The 24,445-nt window shown below is 40.4% G+C and overlaps 1 protein-coding gene across 1 annotated transcript in view; it reads right to left on the minus strand.

The window, feature by feature from the left end:
• Positions 1-24,138, minus strand: part of LOC136884966 (dentin sialophosphoprotein) — a 44,563-nt gene extending 20,425 nt beyond the window's left edge. The window contains exons 1-3 of the mRNA XM_068229750.1: positions 23,945-24,138; positions 23,714-23,856; positions 10,171-10,375 (exon numbers count right to left, since the gene is read on the minus strand). Coding sequence (XP_068085851.1) covers positions 10,171-10,375; positions 23,714-23,856; positions 23,945-24,138 — 542 coding nt within the window. The remainder of the gene's footprint in view (positions 1-10,170; positions 10,376-23,713; positions 23,857-23,944) is intronic.
• Between the last annotated feature and the right edge of the window lie 307 nt (positions 24,139-24,445).

The raw sequence follows: 24,445 nt of genomic DNA on the forward strand, positions 1-24,445 counted from the left end.
TTGTACAGTACATGCAGTATTAAATGAAAACAATCCAGATGTCTTACGAAAAAAACTTTTCTCCACAGATAATAAGCTACCTAACACCGTACCGTTTTTGCCACCGATCACGCCACCCAGCACTGGCAGGAAAATTAGGGTCCCCTTCATTAAACTCCTCCTGGAAATACACAGCCTTTTCCTGCAGAATGGTGCCAGATATTGGCAGGCCCTTTTCCCGGTGTTCAGATACCAAAGAAATAGTGCTTCACTTACTTTTTCGTACTGACATTTTTTCATTGTTTTTCTCTGCTCTGGTAGAGCACATCTTTTCAATTTCTTCCCTCTGTATTTTCCAGTCTCCCACTGTAACACGTCCAACACCATAATCTGAAGCTACATTTTGAAGAATTTCCCCTTTGTCAAGTCTCTTTAATGCACTCAATTTGCATTCTATAGAAACAGTCACTTTCTTTCATTTACTTGCCGTACAGAGGATATGAAAACTATAACATCCGCACCCAACCAATACTACATTGACTGAAGACTCACTGCACCTGTCCTTGAGAAAAACCCACTCCTACCGCCAGCGTTCAGGCCAGTGCTTGTCCCATGGTCGCACCCTCCACAGCGGGTGTGCCTGAATTTAGTCTCCACCAAAAGCTGAAATTAAGTCTAACAGTGTCGGATAACACGGAATGTCGGATAAGCGAAGGTCGGATGAGCGAGACTCTACTGTATATAGGTTTAATATGAGAGAATTGGGACTTCAAATTTACAATGTGTTAAGTGGGAAAACATATAAGTAAGGAACGTTCTAATGAGGTTTCACTCTATTAGTTATTAGCAAAGATTAAAGGTAAGTATTAGGTGGAAAAAATAATCAATCAAGATATGTATATGGCTGATTCCAGAGAATAGTCCACCCAAGTAGGAAAAACTAAAGTTTAAAATAAAACAATTTGTCTTTATGATAGATAAAACATGACATTTTATTAATTTTATGATATGTATTAATTTATTGATTTCTTTCAGTTTTTAACACATTGCAGACCGGGTCCCCTTCACCCCATACACAGCCCTGTTCCTGGCCACTTTCTAATCACCTCCAAACTGCAGTGCATGCATTCAAATAAACTGTCAGAACATCACTAGTTTTGAAGGACTACTGTGTTTTTTCCAGAGGCCTCCCTGAATAGTTGAAATGCAGGCAGGTATTTCTTGAAATCTATTTTGGAAATATGGGGGTTTTAATTAGGGGATCGGTTGGTCAGTAATCTTTCAGACACAATTTCTCCACCTGTCCTATCAATATACATAAAGCAAAATTTGTTTGAATTTCCCTACTAGTGACATCAGTCCACTTTAGTGTTTTAGGGGATATGTTATGAGAATGTGAATTCTGCTCATAGTATAAGTTTGTCTGCTCAGCTACATACTGAAATAAATCCTCGTAAGTCCTGCTACTTGTCCTATCTTTCCAGGTTCATTAGGCCATGCCTTTATACCAGGAGCACCTTCAAAATCTTCTAGTCTAGATTCACTGTTACCGGGCGAGTTGGCCGTGCGCGTAGAGGCGTGCGGCTGTGAGCTTGCATCCGGGAGATAGGGGGTTCGAATCCCACTGTCGGCAGCCCTGAAGATGGTTTTCCGGGGTTTCCCATTTTCACATCAGGCAAATGCTGGGGCTGTACCTTAAGTAAGGCCACGGCCACTTCCTTCCAACTCCTAGGCCTATCCTATCCCATCGTCGCCATAAGACCTATCTGTGTCGGTGCGACGTAAAGCCCCTAGCAAAAAAAAAAGATTCACTGTTGTCCATAACCCAGTTGTCAGAAAACACTACATTATTTATAATATTTAGAATATTTACACCCGTAACATAATTATCAGACTCGTTTTGCACCACGTGAGTTCCACACCTTGAAGATAAGCCTATATCCTCATCATCACTTGAAACATTTCCGTTAGAAGATATTTCATCATCGAACTCTAAATATTCAGCATCACTTGGACATTCGGAGCCTGTATCAGCACATAATTCAGGAATAATTTCATCCCTGTCTAAACACGTGCGATCCCTGGGTGCCGCCATCTTGCAGACTGCATGGCTCTTTAAACTTTGTAAACATGAGGAAATGCAAAGAAGAGCTATGATACGAAGAATTATCTAAAAGAAATGTGACTATTGATTGTGTAGAGCCATATATAAGAGAGTTCTATCACCCTTGACCTCCAAATAGTTCTGGTATATCTCAAAAGATAGCACTAAACTTCAGTCTGCTGCTAACACGAGATAACTCGGGACCGGTCCGCAACGCTCGGCCAGGCAAACACAAGTTTTGTCGGGACTGGTCTGCATTGTGTTAATTGTGTGCTTAATTGAACCTTTATGTAGAGGCTAAATTCATTTGATATTTTTCAATAGTTTTAGGAATTCCAGTTTATTATGATGAAAAGGTATGAAAATAATTATAGTAAATGTTAATTCTAATGCTCTTTCTCGTTGCAGTGAAGTACTTATTTAGGTTATTAACAGTTTATATAGGATGTAATAAAGCGACAAATTTATTGCTGAAGGCCGTGTAAATACGCGACAGAAAAGGTATATAAGTTTCTGTAGACAAGAAGTGCATGGCTCAATAAAACTTAGTATGAAAAGCCAATACTGCATACCCTTTCAAGCTGCTATATCTTTCACTTAAAATTTCAAATGGATTCATACGAAGCTGATAGTAAAATACGTCGCGTGTTTATGGCGTTCTTGCGAGCAGGCGACCGGGAAGTTCCCGGCTGCCGACAGGATTCAGTTTCTGCATCACACTTGCTTGTAAAGGACGTATTTTAGAATAGCAATCAGTGTTCACACTGAGGTGATATTTAATAACGCCGCTTACTCACAAGGAACATTGTAAACGGTATCGTGAGAAGAAAGATGACACCTGCCCAGTTGCGTGTACGCCGCTAACAGGTACGAGAATCAGAGCACGCTTTACCAGTGAGTCCGCGGAAGAAACGGCAAGTTGTTACTGCGCTGAGTGTAAAATTTGGTGGAAGTTCATCTACTTCCTGCAAGCGTAGGAAGTCTTCACTTCCAAATCAAGAAGTTCTTATATTTCTCAATCCGGAAGATATCAGTTGGCCATCTCCTCAAGCAAGAGATTTTATCTCCGTAAGAGACAGTTCTGGAGAAAATATTTAAAAAACAAACAAGTCATGTGTGTCACAATGCAAGACACATACAAAGTTTTTAAACAAGAATACCCAAATCACCCAATCGGTCGGTCTTCTTTTTTGGACTTCGACCAAAGTACATTTCTGTGCACTACCAGAAACACATGATATTCATTATGTGGAGCCATTCAAAAATATATAGTTCAGGCAAGAAAATATTATTCTGAAACTACTATCACACACTCTCTACATCCAGACTACAAGATCGAAGTAGATGACAAAAATCCCCTCCCCCTCGGTGACACGGCTTTTGAAGTGGGTGACTTCATACTTGGAAAATACAGTGGAAAGAAACATTCAAAATATTATGTTTGTACCATAACTGAAAGTAATGGTGATATTTAGTTTGTAACCAATTTTTGCAATGATGAAGCTGAACTGTTTTGTGAACCATGGATGAAAGATGAGTGCTTTTTAAATGTAAGTGAAATCGAAAGAAAATTACCGGCGACTCATTTTACTAGTGGGAAATGGCATTTTGATGAGTCTATACCAGAAACAGAATGAACATTTTTTCCCCCTTCAATTTATTATATTTGTTTCTAACCAAGCTTTCATTCAAACTGTAGGCTTCTTAAGCGTTGAATGTTCAGTTGTTTTTAAATATTTTAGTTCCTTTTACATTCACTGTTATTAGTGTGAAATAAATGTGTGACAATTCATAAAAAACACTTTACTTCATTAAGTTGGCCTCATGTCACTAACCAGTATCTGTAGTAATATACCTTATTATTATTATTATTATTATTACTATTATTAGGAGGAGGAGGAGGAATGAAGCTTGTAGTTTTATGTGACCAATAATCTCAGTATCAGCCACGGGACCTCATTTTTCAGTCGAAATCCGAACCACCGGACGCGACTTTCACCTTGAAAATCAGACATGCATTAATCGGGACTTGAACCCATTCCATCTTGATGGTTCCAAGCAGCTTGACCGCTGCGCCATCACACCCCTTCTTTATTATTATTTACGGCGATATTAAATACACATTTCATCATTCAGTGATCGTATTTGATGCGGACTTTAAGATTTATTAGTCCCTCATGCCATGTCGCCATAGCACTGATTAATACCAATGCAACTAGTCCGTTATTGGATTGATTCACGTGTGTAATCCCGTGACGCTGTCAAGTAAACACGCAACGATCGCCTTTAACTATATTACGCAGATATTACGCAACTTACACATTTGTTTTTTTTTCCTGCAAAATGTACCTTTGTCCTTCTTGTAAACAATATCTTGACATTATCAATAAAAGTTGCCACAATTCGCAGAATTTAGAAAAAACATAAAGGTATGAAAAGTCAAAAGTCCATTCCATGTAAACACCGATAGCTATGTTTAAAATTTTATAAAATCGCATACATCAGGTTTACAACAATGAAATTTGTGGAGGTTGTTAAGTATCATCTAGACGTTATTATGCATAAATCTCGATTTGTTTAGATGGTAAGTTTCACATATATGTTAAAAAGAAGTGTACAAACGTAAACACGTGACGCCTGGAATTGGCCACATGTTATAGTTGTGTTCTGATTGATCTATAACTGTGACGTTCTTTAGACTGTCGAAACTCATTGAGGATAAATAAGATTAGAAAATATCTGTAAAAGAAAACACTTAATAACAGATTATACCAGAAGAAGATATAATTTAGTCAAAAACAGAAACTGAAAAGAAATGGCTTCCATATATAGCAAAATGTTCAAATTAATTTGTACGGGTCCAACATATTCCTTCAGATCATCTTTGAAGGCAAAATTTGTGATGTATATATGCGGAAAAAGTTAGGATGTGATCTGCCAAAAAAGATATTGAAAAATAACAGTACTTTCGGGAAGTTTTGTTATGGATAAGTAGCTTGGCAAGTACTGGCATGTTACATGGGCTGCATTGATAAACAGGGTCATCATCTCTTTTCTCTAAGAGGAGTAATCCAGAATGAATGAATGAATGAATGAATGAATGAATGAATGAATGAAAATATTGTTTTCAAATCTGTTGTACTTCCTTCTCATTTATATCTACTGTAGGATGTTACGGAAAGTCTTCTTGGATATCTGTATTAGTTGTGTTTTCTTATCCCTGATCCTGGGCATAAAATAGCAATTCTAACTTTCACTACTGTAGTTTGCTTTCTTTCACCTGCAGCTCTGCATTTTTGTGGAGACTCACTACGAGTACATTTCAGAAAAAAAATTTTGTTTTTCCTTCACAGCACAGAATGACCAACAAAAATTACAAATGTCCTGCATAGAAAACTCTTTACACTTCAAAACACTGCTGATGTAAGTTCACTTTAGCATCTGTGGTAGTCTCTTCTGACCACAGAGTTTTTGTTTCTTAAGATTTTTCCTCAACCCACCCTCATTTCTGGTATGTTTTCTCCCTTTCCTTAAGGGAGTAGGAACAACTACACTGGTTTTCGCACAATAATTTCACTGCTTTTCTGCCATTATTTTTCATGGAAACAAATGTAAGAGTAAACACCCAGCAGAAAATACGACCAAACTTATTAAATATACCAAACTATGTAGGGTAAAACCACATTAACTTAATCTGGTTTGTTATAAGACAGCAAAATTTGATGGGTCAAAAACGACCCGCCTGGGCATTAATGAGTTAAAATAAATGTGATGTGAGCTGGCTCCTGGTGATAAGTAACTCGGCGCAAGCTGGAAGTAATGCAGCATATGTCATTCTCTCCATGCTAGAACTTTGAATTGCTGGAAATAATATGAGTTTTCAGCTCAGAGTAATTACTGTACTGGCATTACTAGTACAATTATTCTTCTTCTTCTTGTTTTATGACCACATAGAATCACTTTAGTCAGTCCATCGTTGAAGTCTCTTTGAAGGGATTGTTCGGGCTTTTGCGGTCCTCACAGTACTTCTTCAGGTGCTCCAATCTTCGTGCCCTTTCTTTGGTTGAAAATGGTGTTGTGGGTTTGCTTCGCGTAAGGGTAAAGCGGAGATTTGTATTCTTGAGTTTTGTATTCAATTTTATCTTATTTTGTGGTGTCTTCTGTTGTAAAGCCTATTTCCTTCAGATCCTCTCTTGCTTCTCTGATCATTACATCCTGTTGTGGTATTTTTTGAGACGAGATTGTGTTGTAGGCCTACTAGTTGTTTCAGAAGTCTCGAATCCTTCATCCTCATGATGTATGTGTATGTTCAGTCCTCAGCCCTAAGGCTAGTTGGATCCTCAACAGCTCTGCCATCAGCTGTCATAGGTGGCCTAGGCATCACTAAAGAGGCGTACTAGGGAAATGAGGAGTGAGGTAGTTTCCTGTTGCTTTCCTCACCGAGGCAGAAGTTGCTATCACATATCAGTCTGCCAAGCCCACTGAAATGCATGCATCAACTGACCCTATGAGCAACATTTTCACACCATTCATAACAGGGACTGGCTACATAAGGAATGGCGTTACTAACATCGCTCATACCTCAGTCACTTTCATATTGTCAAAGCCAAGGATAAGACAGACAGGTCAATGAAAGTAACAAAATTGCTCTAGCCTATACCAGAAGACATAATGCACTGTAGGAAACACTATGTCCCACCAGCAAAGGCATGTATGTCCAAAGAATCCCTGTCTCCTCTTACGCATAGTATCTGTAATGGGTTCTAGCTCTCTGTACACGACTTTGTTAGGTATTATCCACCAATGTCCATTGTTTTGGTATTTTTTGTTGATGCAGGTTCTTCAAATCCTACTTTTTAATTTTCTGAAGTTACTATTACAATATATAAAAAGGAAATAAAATCAGTGTATATCTTATGTACACTGCTACTTGTTTTAAGTCGCAATAACACATCGAAGGTTTTCGGCGATGGAAGGATGGGTAAGGGCTAGGATTAGGAAGGTAGTGGCCGTGGACTTAACATATAGCCCCAACATTTGCCTGGTGTGAAAATGGGAAACCACGGAAAACTATCTTCAGGACTGCCGATGGTGGGATTCGAACCCACTATATCCTGAATGCAAGCTTATGGCTGCGTGACCCTAACCGCATGGCCAACTTGCTTGGTATATCTCGTACATCATCCGTACAAAGGCAGAGAGAAGCAAGTTAAATTTATATATGAAAAGGATATTTATCATGTTTTGTATATGTGGAAACTTGTCCAACCCAGAACATAAGTCGGGTCCCTTGCAATTCTGCTCTAAACATGCTTTACTGTAATGGTCATATGGCTCAGCAATCACAAACAAGTATTTTAATTTGAAGCCACCTAGGTTTGCTGCATGTCAATTTTGATGGTAGAGAAATCAGAACCCTATTGGATGACCTACTGCTGAGATTTAATTAATTTTGATGTGATAGATAAATGCTGAAATGTGTTGCCAGAGATCCCTTATAAGCCAACACTGTACGGTATTGAATGACGAAGAGACCACAGAAGGGGATGTTACACTTGTATTTACTTTAGACGAAAACAGCTAAACTGTGTTTGGTCACCACGTGGATCCCATCTTGGAAACAGCTAACTGAAGCTCCACCCTCTATCAGAATATGAAGCGATGACTCCTGGATAAGAGAAGTCTATAAGGGCGTAAATCATTGCAAGCTATATAAATTATATCACCAAACAGGCTAGAACTAAAATGGGAGATTCTTGAGTAATGACATTAAATTATCTCCAGTTTACAACAGTATTTGTTTGGACTGAACTTGCAAGACAGTTTTCAAATCATTCAGCATCACCTTCATTCTTCTGATGAACAGAATAAAAATAATCACTGGCAAATATGAATTTTCTGTCTTTGAACAAATACCACTATTTTTTTTTACTATTCTCACTGATTTCTTTTACCACCAGTTCTGTATATACAATGAAAAAAGGAATGTACAAACAGTAAAATGTCTTTTTTTAAACATGAGTACAACAATAACTAACCTAACCCCATGGCACCACAGCCTTGAAGGGCCTTGACGACTGCCGCTCAGCCCAAAGGCCTACAGATTACGAGGTGTCGTGTGGTCAGCACGATGAATCCTCTCGGCTGTTATTCTTGGCTTTCTAGACAGGGGCCGCTATATCACCGTCAGATAGCTCCTCAATTCTAATCATGTAGGCTGACTGGACCTCGAACCAGTCCTCAGATCCAGGTAAAAATCCCTGACCTGGCTGGGAATCGAACCCGGGGCCTAAGGGTAAGAGACAGGCATGCTAGCCCTACACCACGGGGCCGGCTTGAGTACAACAATGATAATGACAATTATCTTGATGATGATGACGATGCTTGTTGTATAAAGGGGCCTAACATCTAGGTCATTGGCCCCTAATGGTAAGAAATGAGACGAAATGAAATGACAAATTTAAAACCCCAAATCCTCCACTGACCACAATTCAAAACGTGAGGACAAAGAATGAATGGATGGATATGAATTTAAAATGATCAGTGGAACCGACACACAGTGCCTCACGTACACAGAAGCTGGCGTAAAACAATAGTATTACTGACCAAGGGACTGTTTCTATAGCACGATACTGAATCGATGATGCTTGTAGTCTAAAGGAGTCCAAAATCCAAGTCATCGGCCTCTCTGGTTCGCTAGAAAAGTAGAACCATGGTATCTATCATGTTGCGGTACTAATCAAGAGTAGCATAGACTTGCGGTATTCCACACATTATGCTACTACTCACAGGTAATGAAATTCGCACATGTATTACAGACCTACTGTGTTTCGCACATTGCGGCGCCATTGACAGACAACGCAAACCTATGGTGTTCATCACCTAAGTGTACTAACCACAGGGACTCGTACTATCCTGTGGTGTTCCTCATATAGTGGGTACTAATCATAGGCAAGCCAGAACCATGGGTTCCGTCATCCTATGGTGTCGCTCAGATAGTGCTACTAATCACAGGTACTGTAAAAGCCGTCGTGCACTCGTTTGCAACTAATCACAAACCTATTTGGTACCCAACACAGTGGTACTATGCGCAAGGAAAAGTGACCCAGGGTGTTCCCTGTGTGGTGGTACTAATCACAAATAGTTTCATGGTTATAATACAATCATCCCTTGGTCGCCCCTTTTAGTCTCCTCTTACGACAGGCAGGGGATACCCCCACCCACAGGGGGTTGTGTGTTCGGTCCGCGAGATGTATTTTATTTCCCTCAAGTCCGCTAGCAAGTCGGTTAGGACCCCTCTATCTGCCACCTGGGACGTGTCACGTGGGAGTATCACCTCTCCCCCTGCCACACCAGCGTAGTAGGTTCGTGGACAATTATCTTAACATATTCGCTGCCGCCTTAATTAAATCTATAAATCGCCCCAGAAGCCGATAGGCTTTTCTTTCTGTTAGTTAGAATGTAATAGCAGGTAGTTTAATATTAAAAGTAAAGTTTTTACACATACACATGAAAAAATCGTCGATGACGCACTAATGAATGATATAATATCCTATGTGTGTGTTATTAATATAGCATATTTACATCGCATTGTAAAAAAAGTTATATTGTTACAGAGTTCTCCCCAGAAATTTTCGTCAGCCAGGTTGCAGGAATGAGTAGGTGAGCGGGGAATACTATGTCAGGGCTGCCGACAGTGGAATTCGAACCCACTATCTCCTGGATGCAAGCTAACAGCTGCACTCCCCTAACCACACGGCCAACTTGCCTGGTCGTTTTATATCTCGGCTGCATTTTATCTATTTTTGGTAACTGATTTGTGGAGGTCGGCTGGGTTAGGGTCCATTTCATCCACATGCGCGTAAACGGCATGTAGCGCAGGAATCATACAACACACATGCGCTTCAGGCAGTAGCCAACATGTTAAAGGCTTACTGCCAAGGCTGTTAGCCCCTAGGAAGACAGGACTGATATGCAGAGATGTATTATAAAAATTACAAAACTCATATAACAATAATAATAATAATAATAATAATAATAATATGACTGCTCATGCATGACATTAATTCCAGTAAACATATATTTACCCAGTATTCAGTAATTTTCCACGAATATATGGGAGTCGAGCTTCTAGATCCACGTGGTCAACAATAAAAGTTATCTCCTGCCCAACAGTAACCGAAGAACCACACCATTCCTCCCGTTTGCAATCAAGAGGACGAGGAATTGCAACATTGAAAACTCGATGCACCAAACAGCCAACGTATTCTGGACTATTCTTGCTAACAATTCCTGTAAGGAAACCAAATATACACAATTAAAAACACTGAAGGTATCACTGCATACAGCTGAAGTAGCCCTGGCAATGGTAGATCAACAGTCCAAGCTAAGGCATTAAGCACAGCCACATCCTTGCAATAAAGCTTGATTTTTTAACATTTTGCTTCACGTCGCACCTACACAGATAGGTCTTATGGTGATGATGGGATAGGAAAGGGCTAGGAATGAGAAGGAAGCGGTCGTGGCCTTAATTAAGGTATAGCCCTAGCATTTGCCTGGTGTGAAAATGGGAAACCATGGAAAACCATCTTCAGAGCTGCCGACAGTGGGGTTCAAAACCACTATCTCCAGGATGCAAGCTCACAGCTACGCACCCCTATCTGCACCGACAACTAGCCCGACATTTTCATCACTACTCTTTTGCTGAAAATTACTTAGTACAAACTGTGCTGCTTTCCTTTGGACCTTTTCCAGTTCTTGAATAAAGTAATGCTGCTGAAGGTCCCATACACTGGAATCATACTCTAACAGGGGTCTTACCAGTGACATTCTTTACATCCTTACTGCAACCCCTAAATACCCTAATACCCATATGAAGAAATCTGAAACTTTTATTTACAATCTTTTAAATGTGATTACCTCGATACTTACAGTGATCCCCAGCAGGTTTTTTCACCCCGCGAATACAGTAATTAAAACTGGTTTAATGCTGCACTATCTCAAGAAAGTTCCAATGTCAATGGGATAGAAAAGAATTAGGACTGGGAAAGAACCAGTCATGGTCTCCTTTAAGGTACACCCCCAGCATTTGCCTGGTGTGTAAATGAGAAACAGTAAACCATTTTTAGGGCTTTTGATGGTGCGATTCACCCACCGTCTCCCGATTGCAAGCTCATTGCTACACAGCCCGTACCATGCAGCCAACTTTCACAGTTATGTGTACTAGTTTTACCAATTACGGCTTTCACAGCTGCAGATTAAAAAGTAACAGCAATAGACAGGGTTATCAGGCCGCAAGTGTGTGTGTGTGTGTGTGTGTGTGTGTGTGTGTGTGTGCATGTGCATGCGTGTGTGTGTGTGTGTGCAAAAGAAAAAAGAATGTAATTTTTATCATTTTGGCATCACAGCACTTTACAAGTTATAAATCTCATTGTAAAACCGTATTGGATTTCAGAATTAGAAGTTATTATATTAATAAAACTACCTTTCCAATACACAATAGTCCTTTATATTTAGGATAAAACCATTTAATTACAAGTAGGACATGTTTCGCTCAATCTTAGTGAGCATCATCAGCTATAGATAACATAATACATGGTGGGTCAGGGCCCTGATCCTGGTATATATAACGAAAAAATGTCTAATATACACTGATAAAATATGAATTTTAACAATTTAAAAATAATCAATAAGATTATATATTATGTCTATTAAAACAAATATTGATAATTAAAATTGCTTAAAATGTAAGCGGAATGAATGACATGAAATGTTACTATAGTATGTAGTGATTAAATGTTCGTATAAATCAATGACCATAATAATCTTTGCTCAATTGCATTAGACTGTTCATGATAAAAACAGTTATTCACATAAAGGTGAGCTCTTGTAATGAACTATGATGTTGTTTTTTAAAATAAACATGATGAGGAATGCTAAAATCACATATATTGGTTGAAAAACGAACTGCACTGATGATAAAACGTCGTCTGGATCAGCGTAAATGACCTTATGGGACTTCCTCGTGTTGTGTTTCAAACATTATTATGTTGTCAATATTATTACTACTACTGATGATGCTCACTAAGATTGAGCGAAACATGTCCTACGTGTAATTAAATGGTTTTATCCTAAATATAAAGGACTATTGTGTATTGGAAAGGTGATTTTATTAATATAATAACTTCTAATCACAGCACTTACCATCAACCAGTGTATTGCTGTTTGTTTTTGAACTGCTACCGTGAAAGTATTAATTGGCATTTTATCTCGACGGGGAGGAAACATTTTTGACAATGGAGAATCATTTCTCCTTTAGCAGGTTAGCAATACTCATTTCCTACTTTGGCAAGATTGTTAGACAATCACATCCTTCGTCATACAGTCCAACCAAGCCCAAACACCCAAATCCGGCATGGCATTTATTAAATGCTTGAAAACGTGTTTGTGACAAGTGGATGGAGTGATATTCGTGGGGTTTCACCCCTGGACTCTTTTACTCTTCTATAGTGAAACCGAGTGGGGGTTTGGTGATTACAAGTGTTTCTCCGGACTTACATACAGACAGAATACTGTACTATACGTTGTCTTGAACTAAATATCATCCTCTTTCCTAAGAGGCCATTGCAGCAGTACAGTGTGGTAAACTTCTAACAGCATCATGTACCCCACCACAACCACCACACTGACTACCACCGCTTCAGGCGCCATCCAATCAACTGCTGATCTCGCAGCCGCTGCATATCACATATTTTAATCATGAACAGTCTAATGCAATTGAGCGAAGATTATTATGGTCATTGATTTATACGAACATTTAATCACTACATACTATAGTAACATTTCTTGTCATTCATTCCACTTACATTTTAAGCAATTTTAATTATCAATATGTCTTCACATGCTGCTCCAAACTACCAGGGCCAGTTCCTACCTGTGACACTGGCTCCCCAGTGGGACGACGCTCGAACACTGTCTAAGTAGCACATAGCTTCACTACTCCCTGCTGAAGATGAACCAGCTCCCTGCCGTCGTGCTGTGGCTCCACCATCACTGCTTACTGAACCTATCACCGGAGCACCACCAACTTCTACGAACAGCGACAATCTACTGCCTGCCCCCACCCAACCTACCCACCTCCTGAACTCGCCGACCATCACCAACCTCCATATCAGCAATCCCCTACTGGCATCCATATGTTTATACTACTCAATCCCACCCCAGACTTCCGTTCCTGGGGCCACATATTCAATATGAGACATGAAGAAATCGCTGACATCTGCCCTACTTCTAATGGGACATGAAGAAATCGCTGACATTCGCCCTACTTCTAATGGGATGCTCATCAAACTCAGCAGAGAAGTCGCCGCACAGAGACTCACTCAAGCAATAGCTGCAGCTCAATTAGAATCATCAGTATTTTTTAAATTCCCCTCCACCCCAACCCTCAAACCACCACCACTTCCCCCGTTGCAGTTTATTCCGTTGCATGATCCGTGGGATAGACCCAGCTGTCTCCGATGATGATATTCTCAGTGAGCTTTATGCGGAAGGAATTCAGATTTGGAAGGACTTTTGCATCTTTAATCCGTCTTCTAAGATAAACAGGTACTGCAGCTGAACAGGAAAGTTGGGCAAGACCCTAATGAGATTTTCAGAATAGATTACCGGTATTAATGAAGATAGAGAAGCAGGCGTACTGCCAAACAATTGGTTACTGTATTATTTTTTTCTTTTCTTTTTGCTATACGTCACATTGACACAGATAGGTCTTATGGCGACGATGGGATAGGGAAGGCCTAGGAGTGGGTAGAAAGCGGCCATGGCCTTAATTAAGGTACAGCCTCAGCATTTGCCTGGTGTGAAAATGGGAAACCACCTTCAGGGCTGCCGACAGTGGGATTCGAACCCACTATCTCCTGGATGCAAGCTCACAGCTGTGTGACCCTAACTACTGTATTCATAAAAGTGAAGACAAACTGAACATCATGGCTAAATCTTACACGACATTGTTGTAAAATGAAAAAAAAAAGTTGAAATAACTGAAGCTAAGGAAAAGGACAAACTCGATACGGCAAATAATGTTCCAGTTCAAATCTAGAAAAATGCACATTTATGACCCCTTAGAAATAAAGAAAAAATAATGAACGAGTGGATTCAAGGGAAGGGTCAAACGAAAAGGAAAGCGAAGATCACTAGTAACGAGGAAATCAAGAGGGAAGCATGGGAGTGGATCACCTCTGTCCGGTCAAAAAACATGCTCATATCCGGTCCAATGCTTCAACATGAAGCTTTTGCTGTAGTCAGAGCTCTTGGAAATTACAAGTTCAAAGCATCTATGGGATGGTTCCAGTTTCAAGAAGAGACATAATATTGTCTGGAATCAAGTTTGTAAGTAATCTGAGGATGTGAATGAAAGTGTACTGGAGGAATGGAAATCAAAACTATTAGGTTTAATTTCAGAATACAAACGTACAGACATTTTCAATGCAGTCGAATCAGGATTGCTTTTCGGTTGTTACCAGCAACACAGCTCACCGTTAAAGGACAAAAGTGTGTCAGGGTAAAATATCCAGACACAGACTTACAATGTTACTGTGTGGGAACATGGAGGGAGAAATGAAGAAACCTCTTGTGATAGAGAAGGCAGTTAAACCGAGATGTTTCAAGAATCTGAAAATTAATAGCCCTCTGGTGGTTGGGCGAAGCAATAATAGTGCTTGGATGACTGCTACTTTAATGGAAGTGTGGTTGAATGGATTAAACGCAAAAGTGAAAACCGAAAGTTTTTAAAATTTTAAAAATCCGCTACATTTCTTCATGGAGAATACAGCAATAGCCAGGACTTCCTCTTTCCTCCAGCTCTGTGCTTGTATAGATCAGGTTGGGTCGGTGTTGACCCTCACACTGTCTGGTGACCATTCTGTCAGAACGTTTCCAGAAGAATGACAAATAGAACATTTAACAGTCTTCACAATTTTAAGTATTTCCTCCAGCCAACCAATAGTTGTATTAAATACGGTTGGACCCACACATGTTACAACTATTTTTTGTTTTCTGTTGTTAGTTTGCTTTATGTCGCACCGATACAGATAGGTCTTATGGCGATGATGGGACGGGAAAGGCCTAGGAATGGGAAGGAAGCGGCCGTGGCCTTAATTAAGGCACAGCCCCAGCATTTGCCTGGTGTGAAAATGGGAAACCACGGAAAACCATCTTTAGGGCTGCCGACAGTGGGGTTCGAACCCACTATCTCCCGGATGCGAGCTCACAGCTGCGCGCTCCTAACAGCACGGCCAACTCGCCCGGTACAACTCAATTAATCCAAGATTGAAGCTATGTACATTTTTTATAAATATGTTTGTTGCATTTGTTGATTGCATTTTATCTCAAGTTTTTTTGTATGTATCACTGTTTTTCTATAAGTCTTTCATCTTTGTGTTATTTTAGCTGATGATGACCTTTAGGCTAGGTCGAAACATGTCCTATGTAGCTTTTTAGACAGACCATTTATCAAATGGCAAACATGTATTGAACAGGTCGACTTTATAGGCCCTACAATTATGAAGGACGAACTACATTGTTTTAAACTTTATTTTTTGTACATCCAGGTATGGTTCACATTTCACTTTTGAAGGTGGTGACATGTAACTAGTGTCTTGTTCCACCGTTTTGTAGCAGCACACACACACAGGGGTCAGCCAACGAATGCACTTGTCATAGCCATTTCATAACAACATTGTCAGCATAGGAGCAGACAACATGGAAAGCAACTGTCAGGGACAGCGCTATACGACTTGGTTCCTATGGCGGCAGTCTGTGGAGAACTTGCGCCATCACAGACAACAGTTTACAACTGGGTGGAAGGTTGGAAAACAGGGCATACATCAGTGGACAAGGGAACCAGTTCTGGAAGGAATGTGACAGTGTCAATACCAGCCATCACTGCCCAGGTCAAACAGGCCATCCAAGGAAAGAAATGCACCACTTTTCGGAAATGGAGGCAGCCACGGGAATTAGCCGAAACACCTTGCAACGGATCGTGCATGGCCACTTACAGTTGGGGAAGGTGTCATCCACGTGGGTGCCTAGATTCTTGTCTGCAGACAAAAAGCAGAGGCGTGTGGACGTGTGCAGAGAACTTTTGCAATACCATGATCAAGATCCAGTCGACTTCATGGCTATACTTGTGACTGGTGATGAGACATGGCTCCATTACCATGAGCCACAAACGAAATAACAATCGATGCAATAGAAGTATAGGGGCAGTCCACCACCAAAGAAATGTCGAACAGTGCCAACAGTTGGCAAGCGAATCGCGACAGTGTTCTGGGACATAAAGGGCATCATCCTCATTGAATGGCTGTAATATAAGGCCACGATTAACAGTGCAGCATATGTGGCAACGCTAAAGCGCTTATGTCGTGCCATTCAAACTAAGCAGTCAGGAAAATGGGCTGAAGGTGTGCTTCTGCAACATGACAATGCCCGGCCCCACACTAGCCGAGAGACCACCGCTGCCATTGATCAAATGAGATTCACGGTGCTGCCACACCTACCATACTCTCCCGAATTGGCACCAAGTGATTATCACCTGCTCGGGAACATGGAGAAACCTCTGCGTTGTCGCCGTTTTGCAGATTTTGCAGAACTGGACACAGTTGAGATAACAATGAAGTAAAAGGTTCCACCTGATTGATACTTTTTTAATTATTTAGCCTTTGGCTAAATTTATGTCATTAAAAACTTACAGAACATGTTTCGATTGCTTAGCAATCATCATCAGCTGTTTCGCTTAAAGCTTAGGTGAAAAAGCATAAAACATTTCATAATTAAAATTAAAATGTGTTAGTAAGGGACGTTTAAGTGGTGAGGGAGGATTGGATGGAGGGGGGGTGTGTGTGTTTGTTAGTTAAGATTAAAATTATACAAATTAAAAACTATTCTAAACTAAAAACATCTTCGATTTCATTCGTTGTCAATTGCACTGGTTCATTATTAACTTCTGCAGTTTTCCATTAATGTTCTTGCACACTTGTCTTTATGATACAGTGTTCCTTCTTTTTCTAGACCTTTCTTACTGTCCGGTGGAGAAGATTATGTAGATTGTTGGTCGAATTGTTAAATTTTAATTTAGTTGGATAGTTTGGAGTATGATCCCTATCCAATTATTCGTTGTATGAATTTTATTCGGAATCATTAAGTCGGGAAGTTTGGTGTACTACCCCTGTCCTATTCCTTGGATGGCCTGTTTGACCTGGGCAGTGATGGCTGGTATTGACACTGTCACATTCCTTCCAGAACTGGTTCCCTTGTCCACCGATGTCGAAGAGGTTAGAGACAAATACAAACACGTAAACATCGGAACAAGACCGAATGGGACAGGGGTAGTACACCAAACTTCCCGACTTAATGATTCCGAATAAAATTCGTACAACGAATAATTAGATAGGGATCGTACTCCAAACTGTCCCAACTAAATGAAAATTGAACAATTTGACCAACAATCTACATAATCTTCTCCACCGGACAGTAAGAAAGGTCTAGAAAAAGAAGGAACACTATACCATCAAGACAAGTGTGCAAGAACATTAACGGAAAACTGTCGAAGTTAATAATGAACCAGTGCAAGTGATAACGAATGAAATCAAAGATGTTTTTAGTTTAGAATAGTTTTTAATTTGTATAATTTTAATTTTAACTAACAAACACCCCCCCCCAATCCAATCCTCCCTCACCACTTAAACGTCCCTTACTAACACACTTTAATTTTAATTATGAAATGTTTTATGCTTTTTCACCTAAGCTTTAAGCGAAACAGCTAATGATGATTGCCAAGCAATCAAAACATGTTTTGTAAGTTTTTAATGATATAAATTTAGCCGAAGGCTAAATAATAAAAAAGTATTGATCAGATGGAACCTTTTACTTCATTGTTATCTCGATTACAACATCGATACAGAATGAAGTGGATAGTATGTAATGGACACAGTTGTCGAGGTATGGGTACGCGGCACTCCAAAAGAATGGTTTCAGGAAGGTCCGGAGAGACTGACACATTGATGGCAAAAGTGCATACAGTTACAAGGAGATTATGTTGAGAAGGTGGATGTAACAACTGATGTGTAATATAATTCGGTTGGGTAGATAAAAATGAAGAGTAAAACAATATAGTGCGCCCTTCGTAAATTCTTTTAGAATTTTATCTCAGAAACAATAGCCACTGTATAATGTCTTTCTTGATCTTGAAAAAAGTTTTGACTGTGTTGCACATCATTGCACAGTATAACGGAAATGCTTATCAACTTGATCAAGATGCTATACATGCCACAAGTCACGTACGTTGCGCTGTCGGCACCTTGGAGAGCTTCCCAGTGAAAGCGGTACGCCAAGGCTCCGCACCATCCCTGCGGCTCTTTATCCTTGTCATAGACACAATCACATGAGCACTGCAAAGGAGTGTCCCTTGGACTCTCTTACCTGCAGATGATGTCGCCCTTGCCGATACCACCAGAAAAGGACTGCAGCGTCAAATTGAAGATTGGAAAAGCTGTCTCTCACAATATGGTCTTAAACAGAACAAAAAGAAGACCGAATACTTAGAAACCCTCCAAAGAAATGGCTCCATCCAAGTTGACGGAGAGACCTTAACAAAGACCACAAGCTTCAGGTACCTAGGATCTTGCCTACAGACTGATGGTGGGATAGGTGATAGGTGATGAAGTGCAAAGTATAATAAAGGCAGCATGGATCAGATGGAGGGAGGTTACAGGCATGAAGGATGCCACTACATCTGAAGTCCAAAGTATACAGCATGATAGTACGTCCTGTTGCTTCATCCGGTGTTGAATGTTGAGCCGACAAAGCTATGGAGCGCCAATTACACACCATGGAAATGCATGTTCTCCGTTGGTCTATGGGCATCACACTCATGCATCATGTCAAAAATGACACCATTTGCAAGCAGATGGGCACAGCACCCATAACTGAGAAGGCATAGGAAAGATGCGCCTCCAACGGTATAGTCATGTCCTGTGTGCTGCACCTGGAACAGTTGCCAATTTCACCCACTCCTTTGAAATTAACGGGCAACGTCCACGTGGACGTCCAAGGCAGTGCTGGCAAGACACTGATATGAAGACTGTGAACTTAAGACCAGATGATGCCCAAGAACGTGCAACATGGCAGGGCAAGATTGCATAATGATGTTAATCTGAATAGTATCGAGCTCCATTTATAAATGTGTTTATGTTTTTATTCCTGGTTTTTATTCCTGATTTTTAACTGTTTTTTATGCAAGTTTGTGATATTTTTATAGTAGTTTGACTGTGACAGTGTAGTTTTTACATATAAAAAGAAATAAATATTCATGCGGAACTGGTTTTGCTAGAATGCTTCAAAGTGTTTGGCCAGGATATCCTGCTACGGCAACAGAGTAGACCGTACAGCCAGCGTCTCAACACCGAGTGTTGGGCAGCAGGAAATAAGCCGACCACCCTAAATGACCTATGGCTTCGGATGGATGAGCCCTTAGGGAGGGGTGTGGTCCCTCAGCGGAGGAAATGCTGCTGGAATCCATAATGACATGGGGAGGAGGGTGGCAGCTTTGTTATTAATGTACACAGGCGCTGGCCTAAAGGCTGATACAGTGACATGACACACACTGGGAGTGTAGCCGAGGTGGCGTAAGCAGTCTCAAAACTGTGCACGGGAGACAACAGGGAAAATCTTTAGCATGACAGGAAATCTTCAAGCCAAGGCTCCCAGTCCAAGCCAGCCCTTCAGTGGGCAGAGAATACTAAGAATTTTTGGGCCAGTTATGATAAGGATAACAACATGGAATGTTTGTAGCTTGTTTCAAACTGGAAAGACTCATAATGCCATCAGACAAATAGATTCAAGATCAACGTTCTTGGAATTAGTGAAATGTGTTGGCCTCATTCTGGAAAGTGTGTAGTTGGTGGTTACCACATATACTATTTCAGTAAGCTAACGACAATCCTCATCACATTAATGGCGTGGGTTTCATTGTAGGCTACACCGAGACATCAGTAAGTCTTTGAAAACATTTGTATCAATATCAGATAGACTATGTTTACTACAGCTAATACATGATCAATTTTAGTGAATATCATCCAAGTAAATGCTGCAACATATGATGTGTCAGGCGTTGATGTTGAAGATTTTTGTACCAAAATCAAAACAGCCCTGGATTACTCCAAACCACTTGAGATAAACATTGTAATGGGTGATTTCAAATCAGCCGTGGCCGATGGGCTGATGTAGTTGGTGACTATGGATTAGGAGCAAGTAATTCCAGAGGTGATCGACCGGTCCAGACATGTTTCAACCTAGCAAACACATGCTTCCATCTACCTCCATGTTGCCTCTATACATGGACATCAAATGCTGGTAGCAGCATTAGGGACCAGATTGATTACATTACAATTAATAAGCAGTTTAGAAAATATACCCTGTTGCTGATAACAACACAGACCATAACCTACCGTTTGCTTCTATGAATCTCACGCAGAAGAGATGCCATTTAAAGGGGAGTTTTAGTTAAACTGACATTCAAAACCTTCAAGATAATGAAGTAAACCTTGAGGAAGTTCAAAACAGTGGGAATGTAAATGATGTGGAAGGCACCTGCAATTAATGACATAAGTTTAAGTCAATTAATCTTCCTTTACTATAACAGTGATATCTTATTGAGCAGAGAAGAGAAATTGAAAGAATGGGAGGAATATGTACAAAATCTCTTCATGGCCCGCAGAAATGCGGATCATGGTGCTTGAGCAGTTGACGGTGTGGATATCACACGTGAAGAAGTGGCGTACTGTATGCCATAAGAACAGTGAAGAATGGGAAGGCTTCAGGTCCTGATAAGATCTATGCTGAGATAATGAATGAGAAAGAAAAATCTCTTTCATTATTGGTTGACCTATTCAACAGTATTCACTGAAGTGTAACCATTCCTGGCGACTGGCTCAAATAAACTTTTGCAATGTTGCCTAAGAAAGCCAATGCAAAATTCTGCAATGAACATAGAACAATTAAGTACAACTTTGATGGGCCATGTTCCGAAAATATTCTTAAAATAAAAAAATAAAAAAAATAATAATAAAATATTCAAGAATTTGTCCATAAAAGTGAGGAGAATATAGGAACACAGTTCGGCTTCAGAAATGGCTTTGGTACTAGAAAGACATTTAGTCTGCAGGTATTAATCCAACGGTGCCAGGATGTCAATATTGATGTTTTTGCTTGTTTCATAGACTAGAAAAAAGCTTTCAATACAGTCTGCTATGACAAACTCTTGAACATTCTTTGAGAATTAGGGCTTAATGGGTGGGATCTGTATTATTGGCAATCTCTAATGGAACCAGAGTGTTGGCGTAAGAGTTGATGGTCATGACTTGGAAAAGGTGTCAATTATGAAAGAGTTCTCCAAGGCTGTATTCTTTCACCGCTGATTTACAACATTTATTTAGAAAAGATTTTTTGAGATGCTCTTTGCAGAAGGACTCAAGAAGTTGTGGTTAACAGAGTCATCATAAATAACATCACATATGCCGACTGCACTGTTCTACATGCTACCAATCTCGAGGATCTACAGGAACTACCGGTACTTAATGTTGTCAATGAAGCCAGCTTGAGGCTGAACGTAAAGAACAAGAAGTGGATGGTTGAAAGTAGGAAAGAAAGCAAAAGTTCAGAATGACCTACCATTTTCCAGCGCACGCATCTAGGCGCGATTGCATTGTCATTTGTTTCTCTCTCGCTCAAGTCTCGCGAAGGGCAAGATCGTGCGGTGGACAGAGCTGCCAACTGTTCATATAAAGAACTAGTCCTAGTGCAGCGGCGCTACTTTTGAAAAAGCCTTTGGTCTGGATCAAGCAAAGGGGGTCTGGATGTGTAAGCCCCCAGGTTAGAAGCTGCGAAGCGGCCCTAGGCCTCTAGTATCCCGTGTGACACCTCAATTGGTCTGGATTGGTTAGGGTAAATTAATGTTATTTGCTTTACGTCCCACTAACTACTCTTTTACGGTTTTTGGAGACGCCGAGATGCCGGGATTTAGTCCCGCAGGAGTTCTTTTACGTGCCAGTAAATCTACCGACACGAGGCTGACGTATCTGAGCCCCTTCAAATACCACCGGACTGAGCCAGGATCGAACCTGCCAAGTTGGGGCCAGAAGGCCAGCGCCTTAACCGTCTGAGCCACTCAGCCCGGCATTGGTTAGGGTAGATTAGTGGCAAAGCCATTGGTCTGGATTGGTTAGGCCATTGGTATGGATCAAGCAAAGGGGTCTGGGGACGTAAGCCCCCAGGTTAGAAGCCGCGAAGCGGCGGCCCTGGGCCTCTAGTATCCCACGTGACACCTCCATTGGTCTGGATTGGTTAGGGTACGTAATGTGTATTTCTTGTGCGTGGGTTGGTAACGGAATTCATTTTACTTCATTGCTGGGAGTGACGTCATATCTCATTGTGTCTCACCCAACGGAAATGCTGGTGCATAGTTAGGCGATGGACTATGGCGCGTGATAAATTGTATTTGGTTATAAAAGCAAAATTATTTCTGGCGGACGGCGGGTGGGTTCTTGGCTGTCGCAGTGAACACATCTCTCCTCTACAAGGTATTCCAGTTAAGATTTCTAACATATTGCATCCTTATCACGTTATAAAAGTGTGGTAAATCGTACTGAATTTCTACTGGAAAGAAGATGGAATTCAGGATAGTCTCAAAGCAGAAAAGGACCGGATCACAGGAGTGGAAACATTTAAATAACTGGGATGTCGCATTAATGACTGAGACCTTGCTCCTGAGATCTGTTGCAAAATAGAGCAGACCAGAACTTCTGTTCATAAACTTTAACAAGCCGTGACCTTTCCATTACACTACGGACATGAATACTCCGGTGTTATGTATTCAGCATCCTACTATATGGCACTGAGGCATGGACTACTGAGATTATGTGCAACTACTTAATGTTATCAATGAAGCCAGCAACACTATGGGCATTTGAAATGTGGATGTACCGAAGGATGCTGGGGATACCTTAGACAGCTAAAATGACCAATATAAAAGTTTTGCACCGTATGAACACAGAACCAAAAATTCTCACCATCATCAAGAGAAGGAAGCTAGAATACTTCAGTCGTGTGATGCGAAACATAAATACCACCTTCTACAAGTAAAAATCCAATGGAAAAGCACGATCAGGGATGAAGTAGCACATCATGGCTCAGCAACTTTAGTCAGTGGTTTGGGGTAACAAAGCTTACTCTGTTCAGAACAGTAGATCATGCTACTGATTGCCAACGTTCTGCGAGGGCATGGCACATGAAGAAGAATATGTGAAAGCATACATTAAAACAATAATATGAACTACTGTTGGTTCCAAGATACACACTGGTGTAGAATTCGCCCTTTAGGTTAAAAAAATTCTGAGACCCAAACTGGAGATAGCCGGCTTGTGTACCGGACCCCACCAGTGTGCCTGAATTTTGCTCAGAAAAGGGATTCAATATATCATGATGACATGAAGCCAGTACCATACCAAACCAACAAAGCAGATGGCCATACCTAAATATGGTACAACTGACTAGGCGACTAATCCCACCACTTACCAGTTAAGACTCTACCGACGGCAGGAGCGAACACATAGAATTCAGCCTCAAAATCCAAGTGTATATATGAATCATCATTAAAAATGGCACCAACGTCCTTTAATATTGTCACACTTCTGTATCCAAGTATTAAACCATTAAGCCTGGAATTAAGAAAAAAGTATAATAAACATAACTATTTCACCAGTCCTTTATGTAAAAAGACTACGCCTACTACCACCTTAACCTTACTTCTCATCGTAGGTCCTAATAACGGAGTCTAAATATTCAAGTACAGCGTTTTTTATGTCACGTAAACAAGATGGATGAAAGGAGACATGGAACTTTCTTGTTTTAATAAAAACGTGTGCATTCACATCATTAATGAGATCTTTTAGTTCTGATTGTGAATGGTTCAACACATCTTTTCTTCTCTTAACACGCATGGCATGCTATTGCACTCCAAATCAACGCGGTGTTTCGTACACAGCATCCACAATCAAAAAACCTATTAATGTAGAACCTACAGTTATTTACACTCAAACTGAGAAAATTATACTTGCTGCTTCGAATTACATTTCATTCAATGTATACGAAATATTCCGATGCTTTGAACAACTTTGGCATGTTGTTCTCAACGCTCAACACACATGTTATTTAAAACATGAGAAAAACATAATGCGCATTTAATCTTTCACTCACACCAACGTTATGCTATCATCAAATCTCTACGAAAGACCACTGCATTCCTAA

Source organism: Anabrus simplex, chromosome 1, assembly GCF_040414725.1.
Source record: "Anabrus simplex isolate iqAnaSimp1 chromosome 1, ASM4041472v1, whole genome shotgun sequence".
NCBI lineage: Eukaryota > Metazoa > Arthropoda > Insecta > Orthoptera > Tettigoniidae > Anabrus > Anabrus simplex.